This window comes from Pararge aegeria, chromosome 13, assembly GCF_905163445.1.
Source record: "Pararge aegeria chromosome 13, ilParAegt1.1, whole genome shotgun sequence".
Classification (NCBI taxonomy): Eukaryota; Metazoa; Arthropoda; class Insecta; order Lepidoptera; family Nymphalidae; genus Pararge; species Pararge aegeria.
This window is the reverse complement of record NC_053192.1, coordinates 10874815-10886945: the sequence shown is the minus strand read 5'-3', so window position 1 is coordinate 10886945 and position 12131 is coordinate 10874815. Positions and strand designations below refer to the sequence as shown.

Genomic DNA, 12131 nt, shown 5'->3' with positions numbered 1-12131 from the left:
TACTATAGGGTAGGCTTTTTATGACTCTTACTGGAGATTTTCTTCATTTTATACCATCTGCATACCCTTTATGCACGCCACTGACTAGCACATGCCCTTTACATTAAGTATTCTTTTATCGCTGACCTCTGTTTAGGTTTGGATTCACCGGTAGTCTTTTAAAAGTAAAATAAAAATACTGTTTGTATTAAATACTTATTTTATATTTCACAAAAGTAAGTACAAAAAACATGAATAAAATATACATTTCGTTAGGTTAACATAAAATATCTACAATACAATTGCTTAGCAATTTCGTTTATTACAATAATAATAGTTATTAACATTTTTGCATTGTTTTTAATATAAATTAAGTACTAGCCTATGATGTTATGAGTCATAAAAGAGGTAGAAAAGTCAATCACTTATATCTATATATAAAAGAGAAACCCATTGCCTCACTGACTAATCACGAAATCTCTGGAAGTATAAAGCGTACAAACTTGAAATTATGAGCTAAGAACGGTTTTTAGATATTACCCCGGTAAAAGGGTAAAACAGGGATTGGAATTTATTTTTTTTCAGAAATTTACTAGGTTAATAATTAAATAAAAATAATCTTTGATAGTAAATAAATGGGCTAATTTAATTAGTCAGGGATGGTCGAACAACCGACGAGAAGTTTTAATTCGGTAACACGCCCAGTTGAAGAAGGAAAGGAGAGGGATGCCAAAAAATGGTAAAATTAGAACAGCAGCATACGGGATAAATACATTGTTAGAAACTTTCATTTAACGTATTTTAGGTACGGGTATAATAATATTCGTACTCACGATATAAACAAGTCTTTAATGGGGGCACAAAAGTTATTATAGAGGTATTACACAGTCGTTACACACGATACGAGAGACTTCTTAAAAAGCATTTTATTTTTTTAGCACCTTAATAAGTATGTTTTTTTTTTGCTAATGAGTCATTTTCTTTTGTGTTGTAGACTTATACTTTGTATGATATAATTATTGATATTTATTTTTTAATTTGGTAACGTTTTCTTGTGTACAACCTAACCCTACAGTAAAGTTTTTTTTTCTACCTTTCCTTTGTTGGGTTGCCTTGCACATATCGCTTTTTAGCGATAAGGACGCCCTTTATACCTGTGTGTTATATTTAATGTTTCTTTTTTTGTTTATAATTTCAGTCTGTTAGGTGTACAATAAACTATTTCATTTCATTTCATTCCATACTTAAATGATATAAGCATTATACAAATAAGACCTAGGCCTAAATATCCACGAATAAATTACAAGCGGACGAAATAGAGGGTAATCTGTACAATACAAATAGTATGCTGCGCGTGCGGGAGATCGCGGGTCGCAACTGCACCGCAGAGTATTGCCGAAGGCGGCGCAGGCGACGCGACAGTCGCGGTCGCCCGTGTCGCTTCGCAGCGGACCCGGTTTTGCTACGCATACTACGTGTTTCACCCGAGTATGCGCGCGAATTTAGTCCGCTAACTTTGTGTTGTTTAAATGTTGTATTTAAGTTAGTATGAATGTAATGTGTGTATATGGACGTTTATACAAATATGGTGTGTAAATTGTAAAATAAAATACACTTAAATATATATACGTAGGTATGCTGAAATGTACTATGTAGCCCACAGTAGCATATAGCTAACTATCCATCGTATTAACTAATTAATATGAAATTTGCCGGTAGCTTTCTATTTAGATAACACGGGAGATCATCTCAAGCTCCCGGGAAATAAAGAATTCTACACAGACGGAGTCACAGGCATCCGCTTAAATCACTCTGAGGTACGCAACTCAAGGTGATAATATCGCTTTTTTATATGCAGTTGTTTAAACAGTATCTTTTAAAACTTCGCTTTTATAAATGAGATGTAATATAATAGTATATGGAGTTATAGAGAGTATGTATTTCTTTCTGACTGTGACTTGATAACGTATAATTCATGGCACACACTGCAGGAAATAGTGTCGCAAATCAAAATTTCATCGCGGATGAAGCCGCGGGCAACTGCTAGTTAATAATAAACATTCGACATTACCCTACCCTAATTTAATCATATTAAAAAGGAGTAAGTATCCATCTCTTGCAGTAATGAGAGGGAAAAGTCCCAAGAGAATGGCATGTTATCTCTAGAGCTTTTGCTAAACAATGCCAAGTATCAAACATACTGTGTTCAGGTAGGCAGCCTACCTGAGCTTGGGTAAGCCAAAACTTGTCTTGCTACATATAGAGTGCATTTAGAATACAACTGATCAAGTGTGTACCTCTTTTGAGTAATAACAATCATTGATATCTAATCAATCATTTAAAAAAGCTTTGGTACATTGTTATATGTTATACTTATAAATATATCACTGCCCTCTACATATCTCTTTGTGAACTGGCCAGTCTATATTCTGAAACAAAAAGGAAATGTTACGTTATTTTTTAATTTTATCATAAAGTAAGGCAAGTAATACACAGGATGCCCCGTAATATACCATTATTTAAAAAACTTGTAAACTCGGTCCTTCAATACAAAATTACTGGCAAACATTTAGGTTCATTGACCGCTCGTGTTCAATGTCGCAGTAAGCAGGGAACAGGCAGGGTATGCGCTGATTCTTAGTTTATTTCATACCTTCTACACCTGCGTCTATATTCAAATTTATAGTTAAATTTAATTACCTGACACACATATCCACAGTAATATTCGTTGTAGCATACAATGCAGACATTTTTCGTAGTCGAACCGCAAATTTTACACGATCCACTTGCTATATGTAAAGCTCCAGGATTGAGAGAAGTGACATGAGCTATGTTTGGAGTAAAGTCTTGATTGTCTGTGCACGATGGGTAGGCCTAAAAATAATAAATAATTTCATGAAGTGTACAATTACAGGTGAAACTTAGGCACGTTCACTCATCACTGCACATAACTACTCATCAGCAGTGAAGCAGCGATCAAATAGGTAAGTGGCGAACAGATATAAAATGTTGAGGCTTTCTTAAGACTTTTTTTTTCTCATAGATTCGTTTAATATATTAGTAAGTTCTATACGAATTGTTCAATAAACCTGGTAAGATAAATTAGCTCCCAATGTTTTCAACATTATATGAAAAATATTACTTCATGTAGACTATAAAATCGGTTCTTTTGAATTGTCGATAATTCTGGTACAAAATATAGATATTGAATTCGATTTGTTTATTTTTCTCAATACAATTCTTAAATATCACGAAGAAGTGATACGAAGTCCTGTAGAAGCAAAAAAAGTTGTAAGGAATCTCCACTTTCTTTATACGTTCTATGAAACATTAATAAATCGTTCTTAATCGGGAAAACGGAGATGCAAATATGGTACGAATTAGATCGGCCGCCATTTTATAATTCTATTCTTTATTGGTGAAGCTCATTATTGAATATTAAATAAATGTAAAGTATAATAATTCATGAAATCAATAACTAAAAAACGTAAAATGCATGACATAAAATATTATTTAAAAGAAAATTAGAAGCTGAAGTTTATTTCATCCTGTTTAAAAAAATAACTGCCTTGTTTGCATGTTCGGCTACGGATCCTGAGTTTGATTCAGTTCGGCCGGCTTTCAAATTAGGAATTAAGCATTGTGCCTCTGTGAGAATGTTGAGCTGTAAGTACCGTTATCATTAACATGCAATAATAATTTCAAGAGCTGGCATGGAATCGACGTAGTTTTGGATTTAAGCTCATATTATTTTTCATCATAGCTTTTATCTCATTACCTTTTAATTACAACTTCATTAAGGCCACCTGGTTTTCCTATCAATCTATACATATAATAAAACTGTAACTGGAAGATTTCTGTACATGAATTAATATAGTTAGAAAATTTTGACCGGGGGATGCTTTATAATCGATACTGAGTCGAAAACAGATTTTTATTTAATTTTTGTCTGTCTGTCTATCCGGGCAACACGTGAAAACTACTGAACGAATTTGAATACTCCGGGTCAACATATAGGATACTTTTTATCCCGATAAGTTCTTGCCTTACTTTACGATAAGTTTCTTTCGGGAAATGGAATGAAATTTTTTATCAATTTTACAGAGCAGATTTGGCAGAGACATACAATATAGTCAGATATTTAACAAAACTGTTATGGTTAAGCCACACGGGTACAATCGAAAGATGGTGACATTCCTATCCTGATATCAATCCAAATTATACAAATAAATAGTTTTATAAATATTAAGTTTGATTATATATCTGCAAATTCCTTTTTAAATGATTCAAATTGAACCTATCTATGAATATACCTACATATGAATATAAGGTGCGACGAGTATAGAAATGCAAAAAGCGAGAAAATGAGGCTGGCCGCGGATAATAAATATCGTATGGAAATAAAACTGGACTTGGTGGCGCTGCAATTAGTTTCTAGGTTTTTTTAAGAAAGTAAAATCGGTAATAACCGATTTTGTGCAGACGAAGTTGCGCGGGACAGTTAGTATATCATAAATTTAAAATATATAGTTATAATTACCATGTTGTAATCGTTGTTAGTTAGCAATGAGCATAAAACTGGACTCCCAAAGCCACTGTCCCTTGACACTGATCTTGATAACAGTGGTTGACATTTATCATTGTCTAATTCATTATCAATTTGTTCGTCCGTAAATTGGCTTTGATTATTAACTGGTTCTATTGCTGTATTCATAACATCGGCAGTTGATGTGCGCGAGGCATAATTTGCGCTGTAGTTGTTGTGTGGATGGTGATTTTGCATCGGAGGGTACCATGTATCGTTTGTCACTAATATGTCTCCATTTCTGGGGTTATCATGTGTCTTACGTTTTTTGCTTTCTGGATTTTGCGCATTTTTACGAACTTTTTCAGCAGAAACTGTTTTTGCAACCGATGGATCAATGCTAATACTAATTGCGCTGCCTGGTGGCCCAGTGGTAAAGAGACATATGTTGTTCTTATGACCTTCTGGAGGAGCCCTTTCTTGCTGGTGACTCTTCTGTACAGATAGCGCGGTTGAATCTGGAGGTCTGCTCAGTTGCTGGATGGGGTAAGCTGGAGGTGGTCTGTACAGTTGCTGGGTGGGTGAAATTGTAGGTAGTCTGTTTAGTTGCTGGATGGATGGAACTTGAGGTCGTCTGTTCAGTTGCTTAGTGGGTGAAACTGGAGGCGGTCTGCTCAGTTGCTGAGAGGGCGAAACTGAAGGTTGTCTATTCAGTTGATGTGTGGGCGAAACCGTAGGGAGGCTATTAATTTGTTGGTTTTTGTAAGCATGGGAGATATTGTTTGATATCGAAGGCACTGGTGGAGTGGGGGGTGCGGGAAGTAATTCTGCTGGTGCTCTTTTCATTGGATATGGAGTGTTAACATTGATGTTTCTGTTTGATGATGATGGTATAGGTAGTGTAGGCGATACCCGTGTTAACGCTGGTGGACATGATGAGGCTGAAACTTGTGGTAGTCTAGGCAATTGCTGCTGTGTATTTACATCATACATGTTATTTGATGATGATACAGTTGCTACGGGTGGTACTGGTTGCCCACACATAAGATGTCGTAAATAATGTTCGTGTTCTTCCTGATACATTTTCCTTCGCTTGGCCCATTTAATCATATCTTTCACCAGAGCTCCTAAGGCCTCAACGTTCATAAGATTGTACCATCCCTCGCGATTTCCTAATTCAATTGTTCTTAAAATAAAATTATCAATGAATGTTTGGTTATGCTCCTGTGGCAATATTATCGAAACAACAATGTTGTATGATAGGCTGTAATAACGATATTTGTAATCTATATACTTTTCCTTGACATTATGGTTTTCCATATATCTCATATTATAAAAGTGATAATACTTGGTAACATTTATCAAATTCTTTGATACCGAATCTATTGAGCTTAGGTATAACTTCTTTTCATCAGGTGTAAAATGAATATGGTTTGTCATACTGCTGACCATGTTAATTTGCTTCCTCAAAGTAGTAAGAGACTTAGGCTCATAATAATTAGGAACATTTTTCGTGTTTTTTACATTTCTATCGTATTGCATAGCTTCATCTGCAACTTTATGCGGTTCATGCCCAATATTCGCTCTCTTTTCATTAAAATTAACGTCATTTTCATGTCTCGCAGATGTATTCAATAGTAGTGTATCAGAATTAGTATTGTTTATAACTTGTGAAGCAGCATTTTTTACGGGTTTAAAAGGGTCGAGTGGATTTTTAGCATTATCTGTTTCATCATCCATAATGATACAGGTGACTTTGATTGGCTTATCAAAGTTAAACCCTGCGATTTGACGATGGATATCTGAAAAAAGTATTAGTAAAACTTAGTAGAAGCTTTAAAATACTTAATTTATTCATATTATAAATAAATGCAAACGGGTGTTTGTGGTTTATGCTTTTTAACTGGCTTTAAATAGGGGGAGGATTACATTCTTTGTTTTATTTTTGTATACTTGTTACGTGATGAATTTGCCAGTTATAAAAATTGTTAGGTACGCCTTACCTCAGAGGTGGTCGCGTTTCAATTTGGTTAAGATTTATTGAATTGATCCTGGAGTAAAAGATCCCTTTGAGTATTTTAAAAGTAATTTGTGCATTTTCTTTCGAATTGCGCTTCGATCACTGTTTAATGCCGGGGACGGTATCTATACCTAGGTATTTTATTTCTCTTACCATTTTCATTAACAGCATGATCCATTTTCTTAAGGTGGTGGGGTGAAATTTTTTCTGTAAAAAAATGAAAAATAATGTCAGCTTATCGGATAAAGGATTTATGAACCTACTTTCTATTAAAGTCTCCTACTGAGTGAGTGGGTGTGCATATACCTAACTGCGTGTTCATCTTTAAAAGATGGTAACATATTAAACAATGGTTCAATATAGAAATTAATAGTTGTCAAAGATATTCGAACGCAAAGCAAATAGTAGGTAACATATTAAATCAATGGTTTAAAGTAACTATCAATTGATACAAACACAGTAATGCAATAGTTCAAAATATTGACTGATAGTTTTAGTAGGCTTGAACAGTATTTAAAAGCTAATTAATGCTATTTCGTAGACCGTTATTTACTGTTAGAATAAGTGTGGTACGTAGTATAGTTTATTCGGCAATGCTATATTATCTGAACTGCTATTACTATCTGAACTACTGAAAAACCGGTTTGTTTAGGAGGCCGGACGTCACCGAACCTACGCTCCCGTCAAAATAGATTCAACCGTTTCAAAGATTAAAAGATAATAGTTGGAAGCGGAAAATGAGTGCTTAAATTGTTTTTTTAAAACTGATTCGAATATATTATTTGTGGAAAGAAGTAATGCTCTTGGCGATATGCCTAAATTTTAGCACATACCTATGCAATCCATTTTATTTTTGAAATCGACCTTTAAGGCTCACCGCACATACGTCTATGTTATTGACAATAATCGGCAATATTATTATTGCCTGTGTCAGAAGTATTTTAAAAAAATATTGTCAGCTCAGACTTGCTTGCAAAATTATTTAGTAGTCCTTGAAACGGCGCGTATTGTGAGGAAGTTCCTCATTCTGGAGCCTTGACCGCCGGTTTCTTGGGCATTCAAAAGCCCCGCGAGCAGAGGGTGGTTTTTTTCCTTATAAATTTTTAATAGTGTTTTTTGTTTTTATAAGCTTTGTTAAGAATTAAAAAGAAAATGAAAATCAATAAATGATAGAAATAGTATTAAATAGAATCCAGTCTACCAATCACTGTATGAATATTTCACATTGTCAAGAATGTTACAGTATTTAGATTAAATAAAGGAAGTACTTAGAAAATTATTATAATTCAAAAGATTCATAATTTTATGGCATTATATATGTTTAAATAGATCAAATTAAATAGATGTTAGCACAAAATTATGTGTTGTCTTCATATTAATAAAAAGATTATAATACAAAATAACGAAAAATAATAATGATAATATCGCATTTGTCCTTAAAGTGAACTTAGCATATAAGCAATTAGTTCTAATTAAAAATAATAAATTCGAAATTAACGGTTTTATTATTTTTTTAGGTTTAGTTATTAAGTTTTTATTGTTGTTTTGTTTATCATTTCAAGTCATTATTTCAATATTCTGCAATATTATAATTACGTTTATTTAGCAATAATTCGTGTATGCGTTTTCTAACAATGTAAATACTACTAATGTTTATATACTTGTCAGGTAGCTTATTAAAAAATAGCAATCGCCATACAAGTGCAACTCTTGTAGAGCACTCGTAATTTTTGGGGTAAAACAACCAGCTTATTATTACTCCTAGCTCTCTTTTCCCCTAAATCTCCGTATCTTTTAAATATACTGAGATATTTTCTCACTAGTATAACAATATAATTTTTAAATAAAGATTTACAAGTAAAATTATAGCAGTCCGCATACTTAAGGTACCTATTACTTTATTTAAAACCTGATCAGGGCAATAAAAAACATGCCATGCACGGGCAGCGCCACATTTGCATCATAACATAGAGATTCGTTTGCTCCAAATCGAATGTCGGATTCAAAAATCGAAACTCTGTGCCGTAAGAGTAAAATGGATTTTATAACCTTATATTAAAGCTGAAATGCATCTACACTTCTACAGCAAGCGCTTTTGGCAAAATGAAAACATTAGGTCCATTTTACTTTGACGTACTCGTAAGTGTTTCTATACTCGAAACCGACTCCGATTCTAAATTTGACAGACTCGATATGATTTGTTTTCGTCTAAATTTGACTGAAGCCATTTTGGCGCTGTATGTTGTGGAGGTGTAATACGAGTATCTAAGTAACTAAAATTTGAATGAGCTAAAAAATGTTATAACATTAGTTCCAGAGATAACCGTGTCCTAAATGTGACCCTTCAGCCAAGGACAGCCAGTCCAATGAATAAATATATATATATGATTTCAAAGGTAATTTTGGACTTACCATTGCATAAGTTTAAAGAATATGTTAAAACACATTAATTACACAATTGATGAATTTATTTATGGCACGGCTTTGCTTCCATCTCTCACAAGATAGAAAAAAATAATTTTAAAATAAAAGAGCTACTGCTGAGTTCCTTGCCGGCTTCTCGGTAGAATGTTCCTTCTAACCGGTGGTAGAGTTACTACAAACGTACAAAAGTCTGTATGACTTGACGTTTCCAAAGTGCTTATACCTATTAGGCCTACTTGAAAGAAATTAATTTAGAATTTATACATACACTGACAACAGTGCTTATAATCAATGTGTAGTAATTCAGAGCAAAAAAAAAACAAATTGGTTGTCTGTAAAGCCGGCTTACTGACGATAGTTGAACGTGACACATCGTAAGAAAATACTGATGGAATGGTTGCATTTTTCAAAAGAAAATTTTAATTTTATTTGTTTGATAGATATTATCGTTGCTATAAACAATTGACACCACATTCACTTTTCACTGCACTTCATCCTTGCCGAAAACATGTAAATGTATTATTGTATAAAAGCTGTCCACGCGGACGCATCGCTCACGTAGGAGAGAGACAGATGTCGAACGCGGAGGCCGACTGTGACTCTTTGTCGCTCGTTCCGCGCTCTCGCTTGCACTTCAAGCCTTGAATGGAACACCTCAGAGCGAGGTAACGCCGTATACGTCATGTTCTTTTGGTGCGTGCAGCCGGCTCCATCGAATTATAAGACGTTGTCACGTTAAAAGAGTGTCAACAAAAGGTCTCTAACTATACGTTTTGTACAGTCTATAGTAGTTATGAGGCAGTCCACATGTGGTAATGTGGCAGAGTCCTAATCGGTTGCAATAAAACGTCACTTGGCCTTGAATTATAATGAATATATTACTGCGCAGTTACGAGTAGCTGATGTCCCTAAATTCTTCGAATATATCATCAGCTTTTCAAGCAAAAAAAAAAAAATATTGCAATCTTCTTCATCATCTTAAGAACCCCTTACCGCCCCAATACGTGATCACCACGCTGGCCTAATGCGGATTGGTGGGCTTCACACTATATTTCAATATAAATAGGTAAACATGAAAAATACCAATTTAAATATAATTTGAATTAAGTGTTAAGGAAAAACCAAATTACAGAGTCGCGGTCGCGTTCGCGGTAGTTTGTAAAGCGCCCTAGTAGGGCGCTTTACAAACAATCACATTGATGCTTGCTCAATTAATTACGTCTTGTCATTGGTCGTAAATTTGCCAGTCTGCGCAGACGCGTCGCGCTGATGACGCAATTTAATAGGTTTCGCCTTTTATATTTTGAGTTCGTCGGAGCTTTAATCTACTGACCTTGAGTTTATGTTTAAATCCAATAATTCACAGAACTAATATATCACTTGGACGTACGAATGTATAAGTTATTACTGTTTCACATAAAGTTTACACTCACGCAATAATATAATAATAACGCTTAACCATTTAACATTGCACTTCCATACGTTTGTTCGATGTGCACTCTTAGTCGTCGGAGCTCGAACTGATAAACAAAATCCCGGTCCAGGGTATTTATATTGCGCAGCCATAAGTTTGGTAAGTATATTAGAAAAGTTAAAAGCTATCGCTGCATGCAAAAGATAAATTTTGGGTAAAAGTAATTAAGTTGAAGATAAGAAGATAATTCATGTACCTACCTAACAGGAATCTACAAACTATAGGTAAAACATTGTCTTAGGCCTAAAAGTTTTATTGTAAGTTGGTACCTAGTACCTACTTGATTACTTTGTTTAGTTATTTTTTTTGTTGGAAATAAGGTAGGAACATCTAAATAGAGGTTTAGTAGAGGTACCTATTGTTCTTGTGTTTGAAAACAATGAATCGGATAGCTGCTTCTATATTTTTATAGCTTTATTGGTCTATGTCAATACATAAAAGACGAGTATTTCAAGTTCAAAGAGCTGCCGCTGAAAAAGAGCACGTGCCTATATACCTATAAAGAAGTATAGATTCTGAGTTTGCCGAATAGCAGGATTAAAAATAATAATTAAAATTGTAATATCTTACCATGTTTGGTATTGAAGTTAAGGTTAAGGAAAGGAAGTAAGTAGTTAAGGTGAAGTTAAGGATTCGTTAAGGTGAAGTTAAAGTACGAAAGTTATTAGGTAGGTAGGTAGGTAGGTTATGATTTTTTAAGCACTGCAATATGTTTTAAACATTTTTGGTACCTTAAAGAGTCTTTGTCGTAGCTCGAAACACGATATTAGTATTTTTGTAGCATAAAAGCATATAATTATTATTCTTAAGCGGCGTTAGGAAAAAATCATGGGATTGAAATTATACCTACTATGTAACAAACGAACACAAAAAACACAAAAACACAAGTGTACACTTTCAATTCTGTCGTTTTGCTCTACAAACGTAGAATAAAGCGTAAAATAATTTTTTTTAATAGATTTATATCTTGTTACGCCAAGAAGTATAACTAACTATTAACTAGGTACCTAACTAAGAATAGTTCTAACGCGTGAATAAATAAGTTCACGCACGTTTTTGTCATCCCCCCCCCAAAATAGGAGGAAATTAGGCGCACCCTCTCTAGTATCAAAAAAAATGGATTTTTCTCTTTTTTTCGATACATTTAAAATTTCAGAAACTACTTAATTATCGAGTTAGAATCCCGGGAGATGTGTAAATACCTATGACAATGCTATGGGCTTCTGAAACGGATTTGCGTAAAATGGAAAATAAAAATTACAATCTTTTTTTTCACTCCCATTCCCACGTGTGCCTGGTGTGCAATCGCAATAAAACAGGGGCAATAATCATAAGACAGGATATTAGGGGCACTTTCTCGAAACTCGAATAAAATGGTTATTTATTTATTATGTCTTTCCACGTCGAGTCAGAATACCTAGAGATGCGCAAATATGATAATGTATTGGTGCCTTTCAAACGATTTAGCGTAAGATTTCACTCAAATACGAAAATATAAATCAACAAAATCTTAAAAGGTTCAAGTCTATGAAACTCGATTTTATCGCTGTGCCGCGCGTTGTTTACCCCCGGACCCCGCATGTTGTAAGCGACCGAAGTGATATGGCTGTCCACGTAATTACGTCCGTTGGACCTGTATCCAGGCGCGCAAAACTTTCTTTGACAAGTGTATCTTCTTAAAGAAAAGTATAATTCACTCTATAAATATG

The 12131-nt window shown here is 34.3% G+C and overlaps 1 protein-coding gene across 1 annotated transcript in view; it reads right to left on the bottom strand.

The window, feature by feature from the left end:
* Window positions 1-230: 230 nt before the first annotated feature.
* LOC120628657 overlaps window positions 231-12131 on the bottom strand; it is a 473143-nt gene continuing 461242 nt past the window's right edge. Inside the window, exons 2-5 of the mRNA XM_039897205.1 lie at window positions 6678-6731; window positions 4520-6306; window positions 2680-2853; window positions 231-2408 (exon numbers count right to left, since the gene is read on the bottom strand). Of these exons, the coding sequence (XP_039753139.1) occupies window positions 2364-2408; window positions 2680-2853; window positions 4520-6306; window positions 6678-6731 (2060 nt within the window). The 3' untranslated portion in view covers window positions 231-2363. The remainder of the gene's footprint in view (window positions 2409-2679; window positions 2854-4519; window positions 6307-6677; window positions 6732-12131) is intronic.